At 40.5% G+C, this 27099-nt stretch overlaps 2 protein-coding genes across 3 annotated transcripts in view; both read left to right on the forward strand.

The window, feature by feature from the left end:
• The window catches only part of e2f4 (E2F transcription factor 4), a 39322-nt gene extending 19539 nt beyond the window's left edge, over window positions 1–19783 (forward strand). Inside the window, exons 3-11 of one of the 2 annotated variants that reach the window (XM_061918023.1) lie at window positions 622–782; window positions 5448–5492; window positions 5563–5627; window positions 5705–5872; window positions 6014–6089; window positions 11801–11944; window positions 16011–16058; window positions 16143–16187; window positions 18932–19783. In XM_061918023.1, the coding sequence (XP_061774007.1) occupies window positions 622–782; window positions 5448–5492; window positions 5563–5627; window positions 5705–5872; window positions 6014–6089; window positions 11801–11944; window positions 16011–16058; window positions 16143–16187; window positions 18932–19047 (868 nt within the window). In that variant the 3' untranslated portion in view covers window positions 19048–19783. Of the gene's footprint in view, window positions 1–621; window positions 783–5447; window positions 5493–5562; window positions 5628–5704; window positions 5873–6013; window positions 6090–11797; window positions 11945–16010; window positions 16059–16142; window positions 16188–18931 lie in introns of both variants that reach the window. The other variant, XM_061918022.1, reaches the window with a different exon arrangement.
• Window positions 19784–25808: 6025 nt separating this feature from the next.
• elmo3 (engulfment and cell motility 3) overlaps window positions 25809–27099 on the forward strand; it is an 81993-nt gene continuing 80702 nt past the window's right edge. Inside the window, exon 1 of the mRNA XM_061918024.1 lies at window positions 25809–26086. The gene's annotated coding sequence lies outside the window, so the exon portion shown is untranslated. The remainder of the gene's footprint in view (window positions 26087–27099) is intronic.

Genomic DNA, 27099 nt, shown 5'->3' on the forward strand with positions numbered 1-27099 from the left:
ATGCAACAATGCAATATTCAGTGTTGACAGCTGGATTTTTTTGTGGACATGTTCTATAAATATTGATGTTAAAGATTTCTTTTTTTTGTGAAGAAATGTTTAGAAGTAAGTTGATGAATCCAGACGGATCTCTATTACAATCCCCAAAGAGGACACTTTAAGTTGATTACTTCTATGTGGAGAAATCTTTATTTCTAATTGAATCACTTGTTTATTTTTCAACAAGTTTTTAGTTCTTTTTATATCTTTTTTCCCAAAAAGTTCAAGAAAGACCACTACAAACGAGCAATATTTTGCACTGTTATACAATTTTATAAATCAGAAACTGTCTACATAGTGCTGTATTTTACTTTATCTTTTTTTTTCGACCACTAATGTTTTGCTCTGATTAGGGGGTACTTGAATTTAAAAAAATGTTGGCAGGGGGTACATCACTGAAAAAAGGTTGAGAACATCTGCCATAGTATGTGTGTCAAGAAATGTAGAGGTTTATTTAGGTGGCCTCATCATTGTAGTTGTTGTTGAAAATGCACTTAATTGTTTCTCAGAAAATGTCTTTGATAGGTAAAACTGCCCTTTTGTATGTATGTTTCCAATCATCTGTTTTTCTGTGTGTTTCAGAGGTGTGGGTCCAGGTTGCAATACCAGAGAGATAGCGAACAAGCTGAATGATCTGAAGGTAGAACTTGACGATCTGGCCAAGAAGGAACATGAGCTGGACCAGCAGAGAAATTGGGTCCAGCAGAGCATCAAAAATGTCACAGACGACTCTGACAATAGTCCATATCCTTATTAGCAGTCTATATACAGCTATGAAAGGAAGCCATGTTCTAGTACTTTTAACTATTGGGAAGTGCCACAGTAGTGTATTGGAAGTGTGTTGCCTAAAACCAAGTTTAAAGTGCATTTGGTTAGACCGACTAGAGAACTCACTACATTGTGTGTCTGTAGCTTTAATGCTAATGAGCTGATTGTCCACAGTGTGTTTCTCCAAGTAGTGTAATTGTGCACTTTATCCAATTTTTATATACACAGTGGTTCTGTGCTTTGGTTTTTACTATCAATCCATTCCAGAAGTTGCATTGAAAAGCTAAATTAATTTTCCTTTTGGAAACAATGGTAATCCTATTTATCAGGTCCACACACCCACAAATGTCAGCATAAAACTAGAAATATAGTTTTACATTACAAAATACATTCCAAATGAAATTGACGAACCAGCATGTAACATCACTTTTACCTAAATTTAAGACTAAAGATTTCCGATAATGGGTTTTTTGCCGATATCCGATATTGTCCAACTCGTAATTACGATTCCGATATCAACCGATACCGATATACAGTATACAATTGTGGAATCAACACATCATTATGCCTAATTTTGTTCTAATGCCTCGCTGGATGCATTAAACAATGTAACAAGGGTTTCCAAAATAAATCAACTCAAGCTATGGGAAAAAGTGCCAACATGGCACTGCCATATTTATTATTGAAGTCACAAAGTGCATTATTTTTTTAACGTGCCTCAAAACAGCAGCTTGGAATTTGGGGCATGCTCTCACTGAGATAATCCTGATACCCACCACAACATACTATACTTTCACAAAGTGCATTATTTTTTGTTTGTTTTAACATGCCTGAAAACAACAGCTACAAAAACAATGAAGGCACACAGCTTCAGTCCAGAGTAATAAAGTAAACAATAACATAGTCCTCCTTTAGTGCAAGAACGCCTGGTATACAGTATAACCAGGAAATTACTGTATATACTGGGCTCAATCTACCCTGCTCTAACGTATTTGTATGAGTGACGAAAATGTGCTGCAAGCTAGTGGTGAGTGCTTGAAGTGGCCTACCAGTCAGCCAGAGCTTCTGAAATGCTGCAAAGTGTGCGCCATGTAAGGCAGACTCGCCACACCAAACTCCACCATAGCTTTTGCTATATTTCATGTGTTGTCCCTGACCACAACGTGGGCTTTCGCCCTGAGGTGTTTTTTGTTGTATTTTTCTTTGAGCGACTCTGTGTTGTAGTACTTTTTTTCGGTGTTTGCTTTTCGTACATCTTCCACTTGTATTCATCATGTATCTCCTTATGATTCTAGGAAGAGGTGGGAGATCAAATTGGTCGTTTTAAAGGAAGACGTCTTGGTTCTTCCACGAATAACCAACTTTTTGCAGTCATTGCAAATTGCCAGTGTTTTATCTGTCAGACACACTTTAAAACCATAGACATGGTGTTGTTAGTCAGTCACAGAGGGAGCTCGCTTGTTAGCCACGGCTACAGCACCGGCAACAACACACTCTTGATGTTGTTATGCTACGCTCGCAGCGGTTTGATGAGGTCATCAAGAGTCACCAGTAAACCTGTCAATCTACAGTCGTGCTGCAACTCTGTGGGAGAGGAGAAAGGGGAGGGGCTGCTGACTGGGAGACGCAACGTCTGCGTTTTACCGGATATGTACCTCTCCGCACAGCGGCGTTTCAAAAAGCCATTCATTTTACTTTTTGAATCCGATACCGATAATTTCCGATATTACATTTTAATGCTTCTATAGGCCATCTGTATTCAAGACTTGCTGGCAGCAGGGGAGGTAGGGAGAATACATTTCATTCAATAGTGTTTTTCACCTTTTTTATGGAAGTTCTTCCACATATCAGCTTTTTTGGCCCATTTGTGGATTATTTCACAGTCATACTCCATAAAAAAACAACGCAAAAACTTGTGGTGTATCTTAGTTAGCAAATAACTACAACATAGATGGACGCAAGAGCTGGGTGGACAATAACTTCCTGGTGGGAGTTGAAACCAGAATAACGGGCACATTTTTGTAATAAAGACATGTCACTAACAGAATTGGGACTCATGCAGTGTATTAATGAAACACGATTAGACTGAGTCACCAAAGCTTAGCATTCTTTTGTTTGGGCACTGAATTTGCACACTTAACATATTAGTTTGTAAGGTGCAATGATAGCAGTACAACAAACGAGACCTTATGATGGCGACTGAGGTAGCTCTGTACAATGTAACTGTGTAACAACGCAACATTCAAGAGTAGGACAGAAGGATGCAAACATTAGCAATGCTCGCGTAGCTATGTTAGTTACGGTGTTAACATTGAATGAATTGATTAACGTGGACCCCGACTTCAACAGGTTGAAAAACGTATTCGGGTGTTACCGTTAAGTGGCCAATTGTATGAAATATATACTGTAATAAAAGTCTCAATCAATCAATCACTTAGATTATAGGCTGTGGGATTTTTCGCAAAAACTGAATTCTGCGTTTTTAAAATTTTTTTAAATGAAGTATCAATAAAAATACGATCTAATCAACATTTTTTGAATGCTCACTTCAGTCACAGGTACTTGCTGTTCAGCAGCAACAGGATATGCAAGTACAGTAGTAGGATCAAATCCTGTAAATATTTACAAGCAACTGAACGGATTTATTCCTTCCTATTTGATTAGCTTATTTTCTCAACCCAAAAAACACTGTATGATCAAATTTACAGCTTCCATGTTTATAGCTGTCGGAAAATTTTTCAGAGCAACCGGTTAGATTTTAATACGTGTAGTGAAGCCTGTATTGTGGCGGAGCTCCTCAGCATCCATCCATCCAATTTGTACCGCCTGTCCCTTTCGGGGTCACGGGGAGTCGCAGGAGCCTATCTCAGCTGCATTCGGGCGGAAGGCGGGGTACACCCTGGACAAGTCGCCACCTCATCACAGGGACAACACAGACAACATTCACACTCACATTCACACACTAGGGACCATTTAGTGTTGCCAATCAACCTATCCCCAGGTGAATGGCTTTGGAGGTGGTAGTACCCGCAGGGAACCCACGCAGTCACGGGTAGAAGATGCAAACTCCACACAGAAAGATCCATAGCACAGGCTTGAACCCAGGACCTTCGTATTGTGAGGCAGACGCACTAACCCCTCTGTCACTTTTGCTCCTCAGCATCTACCATTGAAATTAATTTAAATCACTTCACTTGGTGCTTGCCCCTCCAAAACAGCACAATGTACCATGCCTTTCAAAAAGAAAAACACACTTTAAAGGTAGAAATATTGCATAAAAAAATTAAATATATATAAAAATAATGCAATAGATTTGGTCTAATGAAGTAAATATTGTACAGCATTTACCTTGGAGAGCGGACTTTTACAGTATGTCCTCTCAGCCGCCTCTCAGTCAAACACACAATCTGCAACTTCTACATGTTTCATTAATAAATGTCCACCTTTTTAAATTCTATTTCAACATTCATGTCTGCCAATAGACTCATTATGCTTTAGTAGACCTGCAGTAATACACTGTAGGGCTGCGAATCTTTGGGTGTCTCACGATTCGATTCAATATCGATTCTTGGGGTCACGATTCGATAATATATTGATTTTATTAGATTCGATTCTCGATTCAAAAACGATATTTTTCCGATTCAAAACGATTGTGTATTCATTCAATACGTAGGATTTCAGCAGGATCTACCCCAGTCTGCTGACATGCAAGCACAGTAGTAGATGGAAAAAAAAAAAAAAGCTTTTATAATTGTAAAGGACAATGTTTTATCAACTGATTGCAATAATGTAAATTTGTTTTAACTATTAAAAAGGTACCAAAAATATGACTTATTTTATCTTTGTGAAAACAGTGTGTTGTCCAGCTTATGAGATGCCATGCAAGTGTAAGCCACTGTGACACTATTGGTCTTTTTTTATTTAATTTTTATAAATGTCTAATGATAATGTCAATGAGGGATTTTTAATCACTGCTATGCTGAAATGATAACTAATATTGATACTGTTGTTGATAATATTCACTACTTTTGTTTTGTTCTGTGTGGTGTTTGTGTCTCCTCTCAATTGTTCTGTTTATTGCAGTTCTGAGTGTTGCTGGCTCAGCTTTGCTTTTGGAATTGGATTGCATTGTTATGGTATTGCTGTGCAGTAGTTTGTTGGATTGATAGAAAATAAATAAATACAATTAGATTTTTTTAAAATGAGAATCGATTCTGAATCGCACAACGTTTTCGATTCGTATCCGAATCGATTTTTTCCCACCCCCCTAATTTCGCCAATTTAGCAACACACTTGGTCATGATTTCTATTTTTAATTCAATGAACATCATCCACTTCTTCTTCTCAGCACTGTTCTTCACACTTATTTTATTTCTTCCAGTGGTTGCAAAACAAATGTATGTCTATCTCTAGCTATAAGCTAATGCTTGCAAGTAAGACCAGATGTTTTGGTCGGATCTTACGGGGTTCACTATGACTTTTGCGACGCCGACTCATGGCGGTTAGGCTTTTAACCAAAATTTTAGCTTGCGAACTAAATCCTAACAATTAGCTGAGCAAAAACTCTTCTCCTAAAACACTCTTAAGTTGGGGCTTTCTTAGGTCATGTTTCTGGCTAATTGACCCTTAACCTGTCGATACAATGGCATATGTCAAACATGAGGACCTCTGTGGCGCTTTCAAAGGTAATCTCTTGTCCAACTCAAAGCTGACCACCTCAAACAGGCTCCATCCCTTACCTTGGTCTTTCCACAGGTGACACCCTCCTGGCGATACGCGCTCCAATCGGCACTCAACTCGAGGTGCCAATACCAGAAGCCGTAAGTTCAGTTCCTATCACACAAGTTCCATCTGCTGCTCACCTGTGTCGCCTCTGACCACCGTCTTGTATTTACAGGTTATGAACGGACAGAGGAAGTACCAGATCCGTCTGAAAAGTTCATCCGGCCCCATTGAGGTTTTACTGGTCAATAAGGATGCGTCCAGTTCCTCGCCAGTCGTTTTGCCTGTCCCGCCACCAGATGACGTCCTCCAGAGCCTCCCAGCACCGTCGCTCTCCTCCCAGGTGTGCACAGATGTTAGCTTGGCTTTGCTTCGGTCTGTTAACTTGAAATCACATGAATTGAAAAATGGAATGCTCTCCCACTTGTTTTATTTTAATGTATTTTCCATGCCTTTAACTTGACTTCTCACTTTCTTCCTCAAGGCTCCAAAAGCAGCTCCAGTATCGCTAAAGCCTGGTTCTGCCTCACCACCCGCCAGCCAGTCTAGCTCAGTTGCAGGTGGGCCTAAAGATCTATGACTTGAAATTGCAATACATTCATGCAATGTGTTATTCTTATAGCCAGACTTGTGTGTTCACTTCCATACCTGAAGGTTTCGGCTACAACTGTACCTTTCTCAGAGGTTTCATGTGATGACCTCTGAGGAAGGTACAGAAGTAAACACACAGGTATGGCTATAAGAATAACAAATTGCATACTTTTTTGAAGACCTAATGAACCTCTTTGGATTACTGCCATATAGTCGTCCCTCGCCACATCTCACTTTGAGGTTTGCAACTTCAGTCTATCTCAGATTGTTTAAAACAGGGGTCTCAGACACGCGGCTAGCGAGATGTTATTTTGCGGCACCCACCTTAATATGAAAGTTTAAAGGCCTACTGAAAGCCACTACTAGCGACCATGCAGTCTGATAGTTTATATATCAATGATGAAATATTAACATTGCAACACATGACAATACGGCCGCTTTACTTTACTAAGTTACAATTTAAAATGTCCTGTTGACGCGTGTTTGTGACGTTATTGGTTGGAGGGGACATATTAGCCCAGCACCACATACGGCGAAAAGTCGTCTCTTTTCATCGCGCAATTACACAGTATTTTGAACATCTGTGTTGCTGAATCTTTGCAATTTGTTCGATTAATAATGGAGAAGTCAAAGTAGAAAGATGGAGGTGGGAAGCTTTAGCCTTTAGCCACACAAACACACGGTGTTTCCTTGTTTAAAATTCCCGGAGGTGAAGCTTTACTATGGATCAGAGCGGTCAAGCGAACATGGATCCCGACTACATGTCAACCGGCAGTTTTCGGTGAGAAAATTGTGGTAATAAGTCGCCTCTTACCGGAGATCAGCGGAGCTTCCGTCCTGCTGCAGCTCTGTGACTTCTCTCAGAGACTCTGGCATCAACACACCTGTGGCCACACCCCTCCGACTTTGAGGTACTATTTAACTCACAAAAAAACTAGCAACACAATAGGCAGATAAGGGATTTCCCAGAATTATCCTAGTAAATGTGTCTAATAACATCTGAATCGCTCTCACTGCCCTCGCCTTTTTACTTTTTTTAAACTTTTTTTCATTTTTTATTTTTTTCTAGGCCTTCACTCTTAATTTCCTCATCCACAAATCTTTCATCCTCGCTCAAATTAATGGGTAAATTGTCGTTTTCTCGGTCCGAGTAGCTCTAGCTGCTGCTGGCTATGATTGTAAACAATGTTCAGATGTGAGGAGCTCCACAACCCGTGACGTCACACGCACATCGTCTGCTACTTCCGGTACAGGCAAGGCTTTATTAGCGACCAAAAGTTGTGAACTTTATCGTGGATGTTCTCTACTAAATCCTTTCAGCAAAAATATGGCAATATGGCAAAATGATGAAGTATGACACATAGAATGGAGCTGCTATCCCCGTTTGAATAAAATCTAATTTCAGTAGGCTTTTAATGTTAGTGCGGCCTGCAAGTTTTATATGAATGGCGCTTGACAGAGTTGTGTTATTTGGGTCCAAAATGGCTCTTTCAACGTACTGGGTTGCCTCCATCTGCATTGGTGGAAAAGCGGCAAAGGAGTGAAAGCGACAGAAACGTTGCCACCATGAATTAATTAACGTGGACCCCAACTTAAACAAGTTGAAAAACTTATTGGGGTGTTACCATTTAGTGGTCAATTGTACGGAATATGTACTGTACTGTGCAATCTACTAATAAAAGTTTCCATCAATCAATCAATGCCATGGAGACGAGGTTTTCTTACGTGCCTGGCTGCAGTCACACCTCGACACTTGTCCGTTAGTAATAACAGCCCCCGATAACCTGGAACAATTCCAACCGTTATTAGTTTTTTTTTATTGTTTAATTTGCATTGCGTCAGACGATGAACACTACATATATTTCTATATGACGCCGGATAACACTCTGGGAGTTTGCGCTCGATATCCCGGTAATGGATGGATGGATATTATCCGCCGACCGCCCTGTTGCTGTAGGGAGGAAAAGCGGAACGACACACATTGCAGAAAAAACTTTATTCTCCGTGCGTCGGCTAATTACAAATATATTCCACAACCCCAAACATGTCTTTTTCAAAGCCTGCAGTGAAGAGATAGCTTAGTGACGAGCAAATACAATTCCAGGAAAAGTGGGGGATGCAATATTTCTTTGTTGAGCACAGGGACACCCCGACGTGTCTTATTTGCACAGAGAAAGTTGTACAAGGGATACAATTTGAAACATCATTATACAACTAGACAGGCTGAGCAGTATGCAACATTTTTTTAAGAAATCTTTTCTTGTGGCCCTACCATGAATTGATTAACGTGGACCCCGACTTAAACAAGTTGAAAAACTTATTGGGGTGTTACCATTTAGTGGTCAATTGTACGGAATATGTACTGTACTGTGCAATCTACTAATAAAAGTATCAATCAATCAATCAAAAAGCCCAGCCTCACCTAGACTGCATCCAGTGGCCCCCAGGCGAATTGAGTTTGAGACCCCTGGTTTGAAGCATATTCCATGTATTTTTGACCTAAATTAAGCATTTTCAAGCATGCAACTGCAGGCGACACAAACTAAAAATATAATTACTACAATAGTATTGGTCACTCCATGAGACCAAACCAGTCACAGCGTGCTGTTCAGTATCATGGCCACTGATTGGCTGAGCCTCAAGCAGCATCTCGTCCAAGGGGACTATGCAGGTGTTATTTCATGTCTAAAGAGCTCTCATAATGTTGAAAACAGTGTTTTTTCCATTGAAGAAGTATTGTCAATTAAATAAATGATAAATGGGTTGTACTTGTATAGCGCTTTTCTACCTTCAAGGTACTCAAAGCGCTTTGACACTACTTCCACATTCACACACTGATGGAGGGAGCTGCCATGCAAGGCGCTAACCAGCACCCATCAGGAGCAAGGGTGAAGTGTCTTGCTCAGGACACAACGGACGTGACGAAGTTGGTACTAGGTGGGATTTGAACCCCACGGCCACTCTCCCACTGCGCCACGCCGTGGGAGAAATTGAAGATTATTATATGTGAATGTGTGTGTCTGTTGGGCCTGCGATGAATTGCCGACTTGTCCAGGGTGTACTCTGCCTTCCGCCCGAGTGCAGCTGGGATAGGCTCCAGTGATCCCGACGGAGACAAGCGGTAGATGATGGATGGATGGATATTAACTTATTATATTGTATTAATATATTATTAATATTAGGGCTGCGACTCTTTGGGTGTCCCACGATTCGATTCAATATCGATTCTCGGGGTCGCGATTCGATTATATATCGATATTTTTCGATTCAACGCGATTCTCAATTCAAAAACGATATTTTTCTGATTCAAAACGATTGTGTATTCATTCAATACATAGATTTCAGCAGGATCTACCCCAGTCTGCTGACATGCTAGCAGAGTAGTAGATTTAAAAAAAAGCTTTTATAATTGTAAAGGACAATGTTTTATCAACTGATTGCAATAATGTAAATTTGTTTTAACCATTAAACAAACCAAAAATATGACTTATTTTATCTTTGTGAAAACATTGGACACAGTGTGTTGTCCAGCTTATGAGATGCCATGCAAGTGTAAGCCACTGTGACACTATTGTTCTTTTTGATTAAATTTTATAAATGTCTAATGATAATGTCAATGAGGGATTTTTAATCACTGCTATGCTGAAATGATAACTAATATTGATACTGTTGTTGATAATATTCATTTTTGTTTCACTACTTTTGGTTTGTGTCTCCTCTCAATTGTTCTGTTTATTGCAGTTCTGAGTGTTGCTGGCTCAGGTTTGGTTTTGGAATGGGATTGTATTGTTATTTCCAGTTTTACAATTAAACATGACTGAAAGGAGTAGGAAGAAGCAGAGCTTAGTCTTATTCCTTGTCCTTATTATTACATTTGTTTACTTCCTGTATTCGATTTGCATTATACACTATTTTTTTCTAATAAAGATGAATAAGATTAGCCCTGTACGTTTGTAGATAGTATTTACAGTAGTATGAATAAATCATATAGATATTGATCGGAAATTTAAGTAACTAAGGGTTAATAGTAACATTGTTTGCTGATAATGAGTGGAGAGTATCTGGGATAAGGGTGTACCCCGCCTTCCGCCGGATTGTAGCTGAGATAGGCACCCCAAAGGGAATAAGCGGTAGAAAATGGATGGATGGATGGATGGAGTGGAGAATATGTAATACTTTATGTAATATAGAGTAAAGAAAAATAGTAGGAAGGATCTTTTGCACAATCAAATCGAATAATGGCGTGGCGCGGTTGGGAGAGTGGCTGTGCCAGCAACCTAAGGGTTCCTGGTTCAATCCCCACCTTCTAACAATCACGTTACGTCCATTGTATCCTTGAGCAAGACACTTCACCCTTGCTCCTGATGGGTGCTGGTTAGCACCTTGCATGGCAGCTCCCTCCATCAGTGTGTGAATGTGTGAATGTGGAAGTAGTGTCAAAGCGCTTTGAGTACCTTGAAGGTAGAAAAGCGCTATACAAGTACAACCCATTTACTATTTACCATTTTAATAACAAAAAGGTTGCTGTCTTTTATGGTAAAAAAAACTGTAGGTGGAACAACTTATCAGGGCCTGGTCCACTGTGTTTTTAATATGACTAAACAGTGTCCACTTAGTCAACGTTGACACCTAGAGGTCATTTTTTATGAAAAATGGGTTATTGAACATGCATACAGTCATTTCATGTTCAGTGCAAAGTAAGTTGCAAAATAGAAGCAACCAAAAAATGCACCCATTTAATTTTTGATTTGATTTTAAAGGCCTACTGAAATGAGATGTTCTTATTTAAACGGGGATAGCAGCTCCATTCTATGTGTCATACTTCATCATTTCCCCATATTGCCATATTTTGGCTGAAAGGATTTAGTAGAGAACATCCACAGTAAAGTTCACAACTTTTGGTCGCTCATAAAAAAGCCTTGCCTGTAGCGGAAGTAGCAGACGATGTGCGTGTGACGTCACGAGTTGTGGAGCTCCTCACATCTGAACATTGTTTATAATCTTAGCCACCAGCAGCTAGAGCAATTCGGACCGAGAAAGCGACGATTTCCCCATTCATTTGAGCGAGGATGAAAGATTCGTGGATGAGGATATTGAGAGTGAAGGACTAGAAAGAAAAAAAAGGCGAGGGCAGTGAGAGCGATTCAGATGTTATTAGACACATTTACTAGGATAATTCTGGAAAATCCCTTATCTGCTTATTGTGTTACTAGTGTTTTAGTGAGATTATATGGTATCTGAAAGTCAAGTATTATTAATATATATATATATATATATATATATATATATATATATATATATTCAATATTTGACTCTTAACCACGCCCCACCCCCACCTCCCAAAATCGGAGGTCTCAAGGTTGGCAAGTACGTGTAAAAGTAACATATTAAAACAGAAGAATCTGAGTCAAAATATGCATAAAGGTTCAAAAATATTTCATCGCCTATTCTCATTATATTTCTGGACAAAGTTGCCAGTGAATGTGCAAGCAATGACAAGTTCCGATTTTGTGTATGTCAACAACCACTTATGTGAACATCTGTCAGCCCATACGAGAGGTGTCGAGATAAAAGGGTCCCTCCAGTGTATCAATTGTATGTTCTTATTGTCCTACATTTTTCACGTCAGGTAGAGTGAAGTGCTATATAAATACAGACTACATACCATTTGTTTCAGAAGTGACCAGCACCACACCACTCACTCCAACCCCAGACGCCCCTGCGGCCATGACTCAGCAACTTCAATCCTCTGCCTTATTGGATGGATCTGTGTCTTCTTCTGCATCGGCAGTGTTTGAACCCGTTAAGTCGGGCCCGTCTGAACGTGAGTAGCCGCCTGAGTGGATTTTCATTGCCAAGAGTGCAGTGCGACTGTGGATAAAGAAAGTTAGAAGTTGTTTCTGATGAAAGCATGATAAATCGTTTCAGAATGTGTTCCAACTTAAATGTGAAAACTTAAGTGTCAAAATGAAAGTAAGCTGTTGTGGAGGGTTACAAGTTTGCTTTTTCTTTTCTTCTCTTGTCAATCTGTTTATTTTTTTTATGCTAAGTAATTAATTAGCAATACTAACTGGCCTGGGCAGCACGGTGGCAGAGGGGTTAGTGCATGTGCCTCACAACACGACGGTCCTGAGCAGTCCTGAGTTCAATCCCGGGCTCGGGATCTTTCTGTGTGGAGTTTGCATGTTCTCCCCGTGACTGCGTGGGTTCCCTCCGGGTACTCCGGCTTCCTCCCACCTCCAAAGACATGCACCTGGGGATAGGCCCCTCCCACCTCCAAAGACATGCACCTGGGGATAGGCCCCTCCCACCTCCAAAGACATGCACCTGGGGATAGGCCCCTCCCACCTCCAAAGACATGCACCTGGGGATAGGTTGATTGGCAACACTAAATGGTCCCTAGTGTGTGAATGTTGTCTGTCTATCTGTGTTGGCCCTGTGATGAGGGGGTGACTTGTCCAGGGTGCACCCCGCCTCCCGCCCGAATGCAGGGGAGATAGGTTCCAGCACCCCTTGGACCGCAACAAGGACAAGCGGTAGAAAATGGATGAATGGACTAACTGGCGTAAGATGTAGTCATGTAGAAATGGAATTTATGGCTCTTTTTAATGGAGCCGGATCTTGAGGAGTCGTTCATGCAAAGAGCCGTCTCGTTATATTAACTCAAATATGAAGGTTGGTCCTGCGATGAGGTGGCGGCTCCCGCGGCCCCGAAAAGGGACAAGCGGGAGAAAATGGATGGATGAAGGAAACTACGGCTTGTAGAAGTTAAAAGATAAGATTTCTCAGAATAATTGAAGTCTACATGTGCCACCAATAATTAATATATTTCTACCAATATATTAATTATTGTGTGAATGTGAGTGTGAATGTTGTCTGTCTATCTGTGTTGGCCCTGCGATGAGGTGGCGACTTGTCCAGGGTGTACCCTGCCTTCTGCCTGATTGTAGCTGAGATAGGCGCCAGCGCCCCCCGCGACCCCGAAAGGGAATAAGCGGTAGAAAATGGATGGATTATATATTTTTTGTCTCGTTTTTATTGTACACATTATGTTATGTGGTGCCATATCCTAATTATTTAGATAATGACATCACTATTTTGTATATCCCCTTACCTAAAGAACTTCGTAGTACAAAAACAAACCATATTTTCTGCACTATAAGGTGCACCGGATTATAAGGTGCATAGAATAGATGCTACAGTAGAGGCTGGGGTTACGTTATGCATCCTTTAGATGGAGCTGCGCTAAAGGGAATGTCAACAAAACAGTCAGATAGGTCAGTCAAACTTTATCAATAGATTACAAACCAGCGTTCTGACAACTCTGTTCACTCCCAAAATGAATAAACAGCTGTTTAATTATTTTCCCCGATTCAATAAACATGTAAAAAACAGTCTGATAAATCAAACGTTAGTGCAATCACAATATAGTAACACTGGAAATAGTGCAAAGCAATAATATATCAATAACTCAACGTTGCTCAAACAATAATGTCACACAACACACAAAATAAACATGTAAAGCTCACTTTATTAAGTAATTCCTCATCCACAAATCCCTCAAATTCTTCTTCTTCAGTGTTTGAATCAAACAGTTGGGCGAATACGGCATCCAACATGCCCGGCTCCGTCTCGTCCAAGTCCTCATTAAAGGAGTCAGTGTCGCTGCTGTTAATGTTCAATTCTCTGACTGCTGCTCTATTCTCGTCTTCTACTGTGTGACTGATCGCCTCGACTTTAAACTCTGCGTCGTGAGCGTGTTTCTTAATAGGAGTCATTTTGTGGTCTTTACATAAACACACAGAAACGGCACGCCTCCTGCAGTCATATATCCCAGCATGCACCACGCGCTTCTTCTTCTACGAGGGAAAATAAGGTCGGCAGCTGCTAACTGTAGAAGAAGAAGTGCACTTAATCTTCTGCGGGGGAAAATGAAGTTGGCAGCTGCTTACTGTAGTTGCGAGACCTCCATCCATCCATCTATTTTTTACCACATATTGTGGCTCAATATTGATCCATATATAAGGCTGTCAGATTTTGAGAAAATTTAAGGTTTTTAGGTGCGCCTTTTAGTGCGGAAAATACGGTATGTATTCTACAGACAAAGTCCACACCAACTAAAGTTTTCCACGGCCATTTTAACAGTACACCAAAATATACACAAAGGAATTAAATGTTTACACTACAAAAAAAATGCTAGTACGTTACAAATGTGCGTACGATTCAAAATGTGTACGCAAAACTGTTCTACCCTACCTGTTGAATTACGTTTTTTCAGGCGCCAATAGCTCTTCCTTCTTGGTACAGCAATAAATATGGCGCATGAATATAGTGGAGGCAATTTTAGTAAAAAAAAATCACTTTCAAACGAACGACCCAACTGGAAATCGGTTTCCATCGTTCACTTAAAGTCCTACTGAAATGAGATGTTCTTATTTAAACAAGGATAGCAGCTCCATTCTGTGTCATACTTCATCATTTCGCCATATTGCCATATTTTTGCTGAAAGGATTTAGTAGAGAACATCGACGATAAAGTTAGCAACTTTTGGTTGCTAATAAAAAAGCCTTGCCTTTACCAGACGTAGCAGACGATGACGTCACCGGTGTGAGGGCTCCTCACATCTGAACATTGTTAATAATGTGAGCCTCCAGCAGCAAGAACTTTTCGGATCGAAAAAGCGACAATTTACCCATTAATTTGAGCAAGGATGAAAGATTCGTGGATGAGGAAATTCAGAGTGAAGGACTAGAAAGAAAAAAAGTTTAAAAAATAAAATAAAAAAAGGCGATTGCATTGGGAGCGATTCCGATGTTTTTAGACACGTTTACTAGGATAATTCTGGGAAATCCCCTATCTTTCTATTGTGTTGTTAGTGTTTTAGTGAGTTAAATAGTACCTGAAAGTCGGAGGAGTGTGTCCACGGGTGTGTTGATGCCAGTGTCTCTGAAGGAAGTCACGGCAGCTGCAGCAGGACAGAAGCGCCGCTGATCTCCGGTAAGAGGCGACTTATTACCACAATTTTCTCACCGAAAACTGCCGGTTGACATGTAGTCGAGATCCATGTTCGCTTGACCGCTCTGATCCATAGTAAAGCTTCACCTCCGGGAATTTTAAACAAGTAAACACTGTGTGTTTGTGTGGCTAAAGGCAAAAGCTTCCCAACTCCATCTTTCTACTTTGGCCTCTTCATTATTAATTGAACAAGTTGCAAAAGAGTCAGCAACACAGATGTTCAAAATACTGTGTAATTATGCGATGAAAAGAGACGACTTTTAGCCGCAAGTGGTGCTGGGATAAAATGTCCCCTCCAACCAATAACGTCACAAACACGCGTTGTCATTCCGCGACGTTTTCAACGCGACACTTCGCGGGAAATTCAAAATTGTAATTTAGTAAACTAAAGCGGCCGTATTGTCATGTGTTGCAATGTTAATATTTCATCATTGATATATAAACTATCAGAATATTGTCATGTGTTGCAATGTTAATATTTCATCATTGATATATAAACTATCAGAATATTGTCATGTGTTGCAATGTTAATATTTCATCATTGATATATAAACTATCAGAATATTGTCATGTGTTGCAATGTTAATATTTCATCATTGATATATAAACTATCAGACTGCGTGGTGGCTAGTAGTGGCTTTCAGTAGGACTTTAAAAGAGTCATTTTCTCAGCTCACTATAGTCCACATGAAGGCCCATGCTTAATAACTTGCTGCAGTGATGGTCGTGTTGAGTAAATGTCACGTCTACGTTGCTTATTTGTGCACATGAAACATGTACAATAGGTCAACTTAGTTATTTTTAGGAATGAATTGCATTTTCTAAGTTGCTGCCAACTATGTTAACATAATGTATTTATATTGGTTGTCATCTAGTGCTGGACTTTCCCAAAGAGCTCTCCGAGATGTTTGATCCAACAAAAGGTGAGTTCAATTCCTTCCAAGTTGTGGTGTTGTGCCATGACCTTCTTAAAGCAACATCTCCCACATCCATTCTCTGTGTCGCAGAGATCATGAGCGGAGATTTGTTGGAGGACCTGATGTCATCGGAAGGTAAGAAGAGTATAAGAGTGGATAATGCATGCTGACGTTTGGGCTTTGTAGAACTATTCAATTCACTTTACCTGTTTTTGGGTTGGTTTTATGACAAATTGCTGAGAGATTTTAGTGGAAATTGGCTAAGTACGGTAGCACTTTAAAGGGGTCATATTATACAAAGCCCGCTTTTTCTACCTTTTATCACTAAAGATTGGCCGATTGATCGGCCACCAATCAGTATCAGCCATTTTTTTTCTTTTGCCGCCAATCCCCTCTGGCTAACACTATTTACTTTTAGTCCCCTGGCTGACAAGTGGCTAGCATTTAATTATGTGTCTCCTTACACAGTATGGAGCTGCTCTCCTATGGTAATAATCACTTTCATTGTGGCAAATAAGATGTATGTCTTAAAGGGGAACGCACTATCTGGGGAATTTTGCCTATTGTTCACAATCATTATCAATCAAGAACACTGATGGGTTTTCTTTAGAGTTTTAAAGTTGATAAATAATGCTTGCAAGATGCATCATTGTAGCCTTCAAAGCCCTCTAAAACTACTTCAAAACCCACTATTGTTTTATATACACACTGCAAGTTATTTATATATATATATATATATATATATATATATATATATATATATTAGGGTTGTAACGGTACAAGAAAATTTCGGTTCGGTACATACCTCGGTTTAGAGGTTACAGTTTGGTTCATTTTCGGTACATTTTCGGTACAGTAAGAAAACAACAAAATGTAATTTTTTTGGTTATTTATTTACCAAATTTGTAAACAATGGCTTTATCCTTTTAACATTGGGAACACTACAATAATTCTGCCCACGTTAATCCACATTAAACTGCCTCAAGTTGTTGCTTTGATTAAACAAAATGACAAAACCTTTCTTTTACATATAAAAAGTGCAACATTAAACAGTTTCCATTGAAACTGTTTAATGTCAACTCATCATGCTTAATTTATTACAGTATTTGGGAAGCCTGTAGTTGACTTTTATTATGTACATGTTGTATTCTTATCAATGTGTGATAGCAGGGACCCTGCTATTCAAAACTAGGCTGCTACATTACTAATGATTCATGTAACCATAGCTGAAAAATAGTACAATAGCAATAGGAGAGACTATTCATCCCTAAACACGATGGAGTTCAATGAAATAACAGACGGACAGGACTTTGCTGCCCCTAAAACACTCGCACGCACTCACACACACACACACACACACACACAGCAAAATGAGCTAATGTTACGCTAAAAGCTAATTAGCCTTCATCTCAAGCCTATACTGTGAGCTACCTGAGCGTTAGTTTAAGTTTCTAGAAGCTCAACGGGCTCATAGTGATGTTTGTAATAGTTGTGACTGGGAAGTGTTTAGTATAATTTGGGTAGAGTCCGCTTCTCCCCTGCTAGACGAATATCTCTGCTCGATGCTGAAGGATTGACTACATCGCTCTGAAGTCTGAATACGCACTGCTGATTGGCTTTGTATGTAACCAATCAGATGGTCGTGTGGGCGGGACAATGAGGCAGAGGCAGAAAGCAGAGCAGCTTGTGAAGACTTCTGCTTCCGAACTCTTTCGGTACGCCCGTGTGCCGAACCGAAACCACCGTACCGAAACGGTTCGATACAGATACACGTACCGTTACACCCCTAATATATATATATATATATATATATATATATATATATATATATATATATATATAGGCGCAAAGTGTAAAAGCCAGCATGTGTGATGGTATGGGGGTGTATTAGTGAACAAGACATGGGTAACTTACACATGTGTGATGGTATGGGGGTGTATTAGTGCCCAAGACATGGGTAACTTACACATGTGTGATGGTATGGGGGTGTATTAGTGAACAAGACATGGGTAACTTACACATGTGTGATGGTATGGGGGTGTATTAGTGAACAAGACATGGGTAACTTACACATGTGTGATGGTATGGGGGTGTATTAGTGCCCAAGACATGGGTAACTTACACATGTGTGATGGTATGGGGGTGTATTAGTGCCCAAGACATGGGTAACTTACACATGTGTGATGGTATGGGGGTGTATTAGTGGCCAAGGCATGGGTAACTTACACATCTGTGAAGGCACTATTAATGCTGAAAGGTCCATACAGGTTTTGGAGCAACAAATGTTGTCATCTAAGCAACGTTTTCATGGACGCCCCTGTTTATTTCAGCAAGACAAGTGTTACAACAGCGTGGCTTCGTAAAAAAGAGTGTGGGTACTTTCCTGGCCCGCCTGCAGTCGAGACCTCTCTCCCATCGAAAATGTGTGGTGCATTATGAAGCGTAAAATATGACAACAAGACCCCGGATGGTTGAACAACTTAAACTGTACATAAAACAAGAATGGGAAAGAATTCCTCAGTTCCCGAACGTTTATTGAGTGTTGTTAAAAGAAAAGGTGATGTAACGCAGTGGTGAACATGCCCTTTCCCAACTACTTTGGCACGTGTTGCAGCCATGAATCTCTAAGTTAATTATTTTTTGCAAAAAAAAAAAAAAAGTTTGAGATTGAACATGAAATATGTTGTCTTTGTAGCATATTCAACTGAATATGGGTTGAAAAGGATTTGCAAATCATTGTATTCTGTTTATATTTACATCTAACACAATTTCCCAACTCGTATGGAAACGGGGGTTTGTACATAAATTGATTTTTTTTAAATTTGCGAACTCCGGGTGTAACGTGTGGAATGTATTTTCTCTTGCCATTCCACCTCCAGTGTTCTCGCCTCTCCTGCGTCTGTCCCCGCCGCCCAGCGACCATGAGTACATCTACAACCTGGATGAGACCGAAGGCCTGTGTGACCTCTTCGACGTGCCCATCCTTAACCTCTGACCCTCCAAAGATGGCCACGGAAACTCTCTTAAGCTAATGTTCCCTTACAAGCAGCTTCATGGCGGTGAAGAAGGAGAGCAGCACTGTTGACAGACTCCTACAAGCAGGGAGAAACACAGTGTTTTTGATTTGATTTTCAGCATTTCCATGGATCAACACAAAAAAAGAAAAGATCTATTTTTGAATTACTGATTATATGTCCCATCCATGTACGGACTTGCAAATGAATGTGTGTAGGCTTAACGCGTGTGCGTGTTTACGCATACTATTGTGTGTTTTGTACGATTAAGTCCAGTGTCTTCAGGGGGAAGAAAACAAGAAACATTTTCCTATCAGGTCCAGAGTCATGGTGGACTAACGGAGCGCAGCCTTTATCACCCGCCAGCTGCTCACTGTTGGCTTGAATCAGTCCAAATGCAGCTGCTTAAATATGCACTATCTTTGTGTACATAAAGAATATATATTTTGTCTTAGGAGCACACCAGTCAATTGTCTATTGCATTTGTAACAGAAGACAATATAGTTGGTTGATATAGCTTTTTTTTTTTTCCTTTTTCTGTAAAGTCACTTGTGTATTTTATTTCCCATACACTGTATGCTAATAGAATAGCATTTGTATCTACTAGATTTTTTTTAAGGAATCCATTCGGGGCTGTACAAACTATAGTACAGTGGGGCCAAAAAGTATTTAGTCAGCCAGCGATTGTGCAAGTTCTCCCACTTCAAATGATGACAGAGGTCTGTCATTTTCATCATAGGTACACTTCAACTGGGAGAGACAGAATGTGGAGAAAAAATCCAGTAATTCACATTGTAGGAATTTTAAAGAATTTATTTGTAAATGATGGTGGAAAATAAGTATTTGGTCAACCATTCAAAGCTCTCACTGATGGAAGGAGGTTTTGGCTCCAAATCTCAGGATACATGGCCCCATTCATTCTTTCCTTAACACGGATCAATCGTCCTGTCCCCTTAGCAGAAAAACAGCCCCAAAGCATGATGTTTCCACCCCCATGCTCCACAGTAGGTATGGTGTTCTTGGGATGCAAGTCAGTATTCTTCTTCCTCCAAACACCACCAGTTGAGTTTATACCAAAATGGATACATGGATGATACAGCAGAGGATTGGGAGGATGTCATGTGGTCAGATGAAATCAAAATAGAACTTTTTGGTATAAACTCAACTGGTGGTGTTTGGAGGAAGAAGAATACTGAGTTGCATCCCAAGAACACCATACCTACTGTGAAGCATGGGGGTGGAAACATCATGCTTTGGGGCTGTTTTTCTGCTAAGGGGACAGGACGATTGATCCGTGTTAAGGAAAGAATGAATGGGGCCATGTATCCTGAGATTTGGAGCCAAAACCTCCTTCCATCAGTGAGAGCTTTGAATGGTTGACCAAATACTTATTTTCCACCATCATTTACAAATAAATTCTTTAAAATTCCTACAATGTGAATTCCTGGATTATTTCCCACATTCTGTCTCTCCCAGTTGAAGTGTACCTATGATGAAAATGACAGACCTCTGTCATCATTTGAAGTGGGAGAACTTGCACAATCGCTGGCTGACTGAATACTTTTTGCCACACTGTTTATGGAATTGATCGGCACTATTTGCTGGATCATTAAAGCATCTTGTCTGGGTGCACTTATATCACAGTGAACCACCATTTTTCCAGTCCATGGTCACCAGCCATTGTGGTTGTGGTTAATCCTTCAATGCAACACCAAGTACTTTGGAGTTTAGGGAAGACGATTGAGCACAACTTGATGAGTAAAGTGTGTGAGTGAGCCAAATGGAAATTAAGTTACAACTTCTCATGCCTTTTTTTTTTAACAGGCAATGTGTATTTGCATCAGAGGAAACTAAATAAACACTGTTATCTTTTTAGATTGTGTGGAATTTACATGGTTGTATTCTTTTGTCGTCTAAAAAGAAGTAAGTTTAGCTTACAAATAAGTTTTGGGGAAGTACACAACATGAAAGTACTGTAATGGCAACAGTGGTCAGGTTGTAATTTAGAGCAGTGGTTCTCTACCTTTTTCCACTGATGTACCCCCTGTGAACATTTTTATAATTAAAGTCCTACTGAAAGCCACTACTAGCGACCACGCAGTCTGATAGTTTATATATCAATGATGAAATATTAACATTGCAACACATGACAATATTCTGATAGTTTATATATCAATGATGAAATATTAACATTGCAACACATGACAATATTCTGATAGTTTATATATCAATGATGAAATATTAACATTGCAACACATGACAATACAGCCGCTTTACTTTACTAAATTACAATTTTAACTTTTCCGCGAGGTATCCTGTTGAAAACGTGAAATGATGACGCGTGTTAGTGACGTTATTAGTTGGAGCAGACATTTTATCCCGGCACCACTCACAGCTAAAAGTCGTCTCTTTTCATCGCATAATTACACAGTATTTTGGACATCTGTGTTTCTGAATCTTTTGCAATTTGTTCAATTAATAATGGAGACGTCAAAGAAGAATGCTGTTGGTGGAAAGCGGTGGATTGCAGCTGCCTTTAGCAACCGAAACACAGCCAGTTTTTCTTTGTTGGTTGTGAAGCTTTAATATGGAACAGAGCGGTCAAGCGAACATGTTTCTCTACCACATGTCAACCAGCAAGTTTTGGGATGAGAAAATTGTGATATTAAGTCGGCTCTTACCGTAGACTTAAGCAGAGTTTGCGTTGGCCTGCAGCAGCTGTCAAAAAGGCAGCTGTGACTTTCTTGGCTCCTCCATATGGCTTCCCTCAGAGACACTGGCGGTCACCGCAGCCCTCCGACTTTTAGGTATGATTTTATAATCTCACTAAAACACTTGTAACACAATAAGCAGACAAGGGATTTTCCAGAATTATCCTACTAAATGTGTCTAATAACATCTGAATCGCTCACACTGCCGTCCCCTTTATGTTTTATTTTTTTCTCTAGTCCTTCACTCTCACTTTCCTCATCCACAAATCTTTCATCCTCACTCAAATTAATGGGGAAATCATCGCTTTCTTGGTCCAAATCCCTCTAGCTGCTGGTGGCCATGATTGTAAACAATGTTCAGATGTGAGGAGCTCCACAACCCGTGATGTCACACGCACATCGTCTGCTACTTCCGGTACAGGCAAGGCTTTTTTATTAGCGACCAAAAGTTGCCAACTTTATGGTGGATGTTCTCTACTAAATCCTTTCAGCAAAAATATGGCAATATCACGAAATGATGAAGTATGACACATAGAATGGAGCTGCTATCCCCGTTTAAATAAGAACATCTCATTTCAGTAGGCCTTTAAGTTTAACAAGGATATTGCTACAATAATAAACACTTTAAAAAGTATAAGTGAAGTGAATTCTATTTATGTAGTGAAAACCAATATCTAAGTTCCATTTAAAGCAGTGTGGGTGGCACTGGGAGCAGGTGGGTCAAGTGTCTTGCCCAAGGACACAACGGCAGTGACTAGGATGGTGGAAAGAGGTGATCGAACCTGGAACCCTCAAGTTGCTGATAAGAAAATCTAATTTCAGTAGGCCTTTAAAGTACCCCCTAATCAGAGGAAAGCATTTTTGGTAGAAAAAAAGAGATAAAGAAGTAAAATACAGCACTATGTCATCACTTTCTGATTTATTAAATTGTATAACAGTGCAAAATATTGCTCATTTGTAGTGGTCTTTCTTCAACTATTTGGAAAAAAAGATATAAAAAACAACTAAAAACCTGTTGAAAAATAAACAAGTGATTCACTTACAAAAATGCAGATTTCTCCACATAGAAGTAATCATCAACTTAAAGTGCCCTCTTTGGGGATTGTAATAGAGATCCATCTGGATTCATCAACTTACTTCTAAACATTTCTTCACAAAAAAAGAAATCTTTAACATCAATATTTATGGAACATGTCCACAAAAAATCTAGCTGTCAACACTGAATATTGCATTGTTGTATTTCTTTTCACACTTTATGAACTTACATTCATACTTGGTTGAAGTATTATTCAATAAATATATTTATAAAGTGAAGTGAAGTGAATTATATTTCTATAGCGCTTTTCTCTAGTGACTCAAAGCGCTTTTACATAGTGACACCCAATATCTAAGTTCCATTTAAAGCAGGCTTCTTGAGGGTCCATGGGAGTTTGTCCAAGCAGTCTACATGTGCTTTGTGGACTTGGAGAAGGCATTGGACCGTGTCCCTCGGGAAGTCCTGTGGGGAGTGCTCAGAGAGTATGGGGTATCAGACTGTCTGATTGTGGCGGTCCACTTCCTGTACGATCAGTGTCAGAACATAGTCCACTCCCTGTATGATCAGTGTCAGAACATAGTCCACTCCCTGTATGATCAGTGTCAGAACATAGTCCACTCCCTGTATGATCAGTGTCAGAGCTTGGTCCGCATTGCCGGCAGTAAGTCGGACACGTTTCCAGTGAGGGTTGGACTCCGCCAAGGTTGCCCTTTGTCACAGATTCTGTTCATAACTTTTATGGACAGAATTTCTAGGCGCAGTCAAGGTGTTGAGGGGTTCTGGTTTGGTGGCCGCAGGATTAGGTCTCTGCTTTTTGCAGATGATGTGGTCCTGATGGCTTCATCTGACCGGGATCTTCAGCTCTCACTGGATCGGTTCGCAGCCGAGTGTGAAGCGACTGGAATGAGAATCAGCACCTCCAAGTCCGAGTCCATGGTTCTCGCCCGGAAAAGGGTGGAGTGCCATCTCCGGGTTGGGGAGGAGACCCTGCCCCAAGTGGAGGAGTTCAAGTACCTCGGAGTCTTGTTCACGAGTGAGGGAAGAGTGGATGGTGAGATCGACAGGCGGATCGGTGCGGCGTCTTCAGTAATGCGGACGTTGTACCGATCTGTTGTGGTGAAGAAGGAGCTGAGCCGGAAGGCAAAGCTCTCAATTTACCGGTCGATCTACGTTCCCATCCTCACCTATGGTCATGAGCTTTGGGTCATGACCGAAAGGATAAGATCACGGGTACAAGCGGCCCAAATGAGTTTGGGTCTCTCCCTTAGAGATAGGGTGAGAAGCTCTGCCATCCGGGAGGAACTCAAAGTAAAGCCGCTGCTCCTCCACATGGAGAGGAGCCAGATGAGGTGGCTCGGGCATCTGGTCAGGATGCCACCCGAACGCCTCCCTAGGGAGGTGTTTAGGGCACGTCCAACCGGTAGGAGGCCACAGGGAAGACCCAGGACACGTTGGGAAGACTATGTCTCCCGGCTGGCCTGGGAACGCCTCGGGATCCCCCGGGAAGAGCTGGACGAAGTGGCTGGGGAGAGGGAAGTCTGGGTTTCCCTGCTTAGGCTGCTGCCCCCGCGACCCGACCTCGGATAAGCGGAAGAAGATGGATGGATGGATGGCATTTAAAGCAGTGTGGGTGGCACTGGGAGCAGGTGGGTAAAGTGTCTTGCCCAAGGACACAACGGCAGTGACTAGGATGGCACAAGCAGGACACAAAGGATTTTTGAATTGTTGCTATTTTTAGAATATTTAAAAAAAATCTCCCGTACCCTTTGGCATACCTTCAAGTACCCCCGTTTGAGAACCACTGATTTAGAGGACAATACTTTGTCTATGTTTTTAAATGAAAATAAACTATTATCCATCAATTCAATGCATCTCATTTAAGAAAATATGACATTGAGTCATTGATCTTTTGACTTCAAACAATTGAATATACATTTACTTCCACTCCAATATATTGTGGAACATTTCAGAATGAGTCAAGATAGCGTTCTGCTTTTTTGAAATTGTCAATGTTTAAAATGTATTTGTGTTTTTCACCAAAAAATAAAAATAAAAATAAAAAAGGGATATTGTTTTAAAGTTTCTGTCTTTTACAAATTGGCCTCTATAAGTTCATTCGAATTTTGCATGGAACGATTGACTTTTTTGGGGGTTTCCACGGAAAAGACTTCAAAGGGACAATTCGTTCACGCCCACTCAAATATTTCATCCTTTGGTAACAAACCAACAGCTTTAAAGCACTAAAATAAACTTTGTTCACCACGAAATGAAAGTAGATTTCCCAAATACTGTATTTCCTTGAATTGCCGCCGGGCATATAGTATGCGCCTGCCTTGAATTACTGCCTGGTCAAACTGGTCACACTTCCCCTGTCATCATTTTCAAAATGAAGGAGGCTGATTTCAATCATTTGAAATCGCATAAAGGGAAGAAGATTAAGAGCTATTTAGTAGGATTTAAGGTCCAAACTTACATCACACTCCATTTTTTACTGCATGCCTTTGGTAATTGCCGGAGTGAGAAGAGGTTTTAAAATAATTAGCGCATGCTTACTTTTACCACATGCCTTTGGTAATTGCCGGAGTGAGAAGAGGTTTTAAAATAATTAGCGTATGCTTACTTTTACCACATGCCTTTGGTAAGCGCAGGAGTGAGAAGAGGTTTTAAATTAATTAGCGCCCGGGCGGCAATTCAAGGAAATACGGTATTCAGTTCATCTTTTTCCCGAGGACAACTCGCTTGCCAAATCTTACCAGAAATGGCAATCCCATGCAAGTTCCTGTCTTTCCTTTTCCAAATAAAATCCCAATTTCGTTTGTAGCCCTGTGCTACCTTACACTTAAGTGTGATTAAACTTTCTAAAACAGACTACAAACTCAACTACGAAATCGAATGTTGACCAGGTCAGTTTTAATAACGAGGTATTTCATTCATTGCATTCTGATTCTTAAAACGGCGCGGTGCACAGCTTTATTTTGAAACGCACCAAGCGGAAATGGATTTGCCATTTCTGCAAGTTTTGTGAAAAGAAAATCTCTATCCGAGCTATTCAACTAACCCGGAACTTTGATATCAACGGAGTAATTCAGCAAACGTACTTTACGGCGTGCGAGCGTCTTTATTAGTAGTTGAACAGGTAGCTCGGACATTTGTCTTGGAATAAACCGGACTGAGTTCCCTCGGAGTGGAGAACAGACTTGCTTCAAATGTTCCTCGCTGCGAGGTCAACACTTCCTACGGGAGACAAACTCTCTACTCGCCTTTTCTGAGCAGGTAGGACGCTTTCTCCTTCCTTTTATTTAAAAATGCGTTTTAAATGTATTTTTACAACAGCCTCGCTAACAAATAACCTTTGACATACTCAATAAGCGGTAGAAAATGGATGGATACTCAAAGCCACACATTTTTCTTTGCCTAACTTATATTTTAATTGTAAAAACGACATGCTGAAAAATAAATAAATAAATAAATAAAATAACAACATGCAAACACAAAATGATTTAACTACAAAAAACACGCTATGTTAATTAGTTCCACATTGTCACAATTGTTTTACGTTTAAAGTGTGTGCGTGTGTGTGTGTGTGTGTGTGTGTGTGTGTGTGTGTGTGCGCGCGTGCGTGCGTGCGTGTGTGTGTGTGTGTTCTAGCAATGCTTACTTAATCAATCAATCAAAAGCGATGTTCCCAATGCTTACTTAATGGGAACATCGCTTTTGATTGAATCTTTAAAGACATGCACCTGGGGATAGGTTGATTGGCAACACTAAATGGTCCCTAGTGTGTGAATGTTGTCTGTCTATCTGTGTTGGCCCTGCGATGAGGTGGCGACTTGTCCAGGGTGTACCCCGCCTTCCGCCCGATTGTAGCTGAGATAGGCGCCAGCGCCCCCCGCGACCCCGAACGGGAATAAGCGGCAGAAAATGGATGGATGGATTATTAGATTGCACAGTACAGTACATATTCCCTACAATTGACCACTAAATGCTAACACCTGAATAAGTTTTTCAATTAGTTTAAGTCGGGGTCCACCTTCATCAATTTATGTTAGCACCGCTTACAGCAGGGGTCACCAAGGCGGGCACCAAGGCGGGCACCAGGTCGCCCGTAAGGACCAGATGAGTCGCCCGCTGGCCTGTTCTAAAAATAGCTCAAATAGCAGCACTTACCAGTGAGCTGCCTCTATTTTTTAAATGGTATTTATTTACTAGCAAGCTGGTCTCACTTTGCTCCACATTTTTAATTCTAAGAGAGACAAAACTCAAATAGAATTTGAAAATCCAAGAAA

The sequence above is a fragment of the Nerophis ophidion genome, linkage group LG12, assembly GCF_033978795.1.
Source record: "Nerophis ophidion isolate RoL-2023_Sa linkage group LG12, RoL_Noph_v1.0, whole genome shotgun sequence".
NCBI classification, from domain to species: domain Eukaryota; kingdom Metazoa; phylum Chordata; class Actinopteri; order Syngnathiformes; family Syngnathidae; genus Nerophis; species Nerophis ophidion.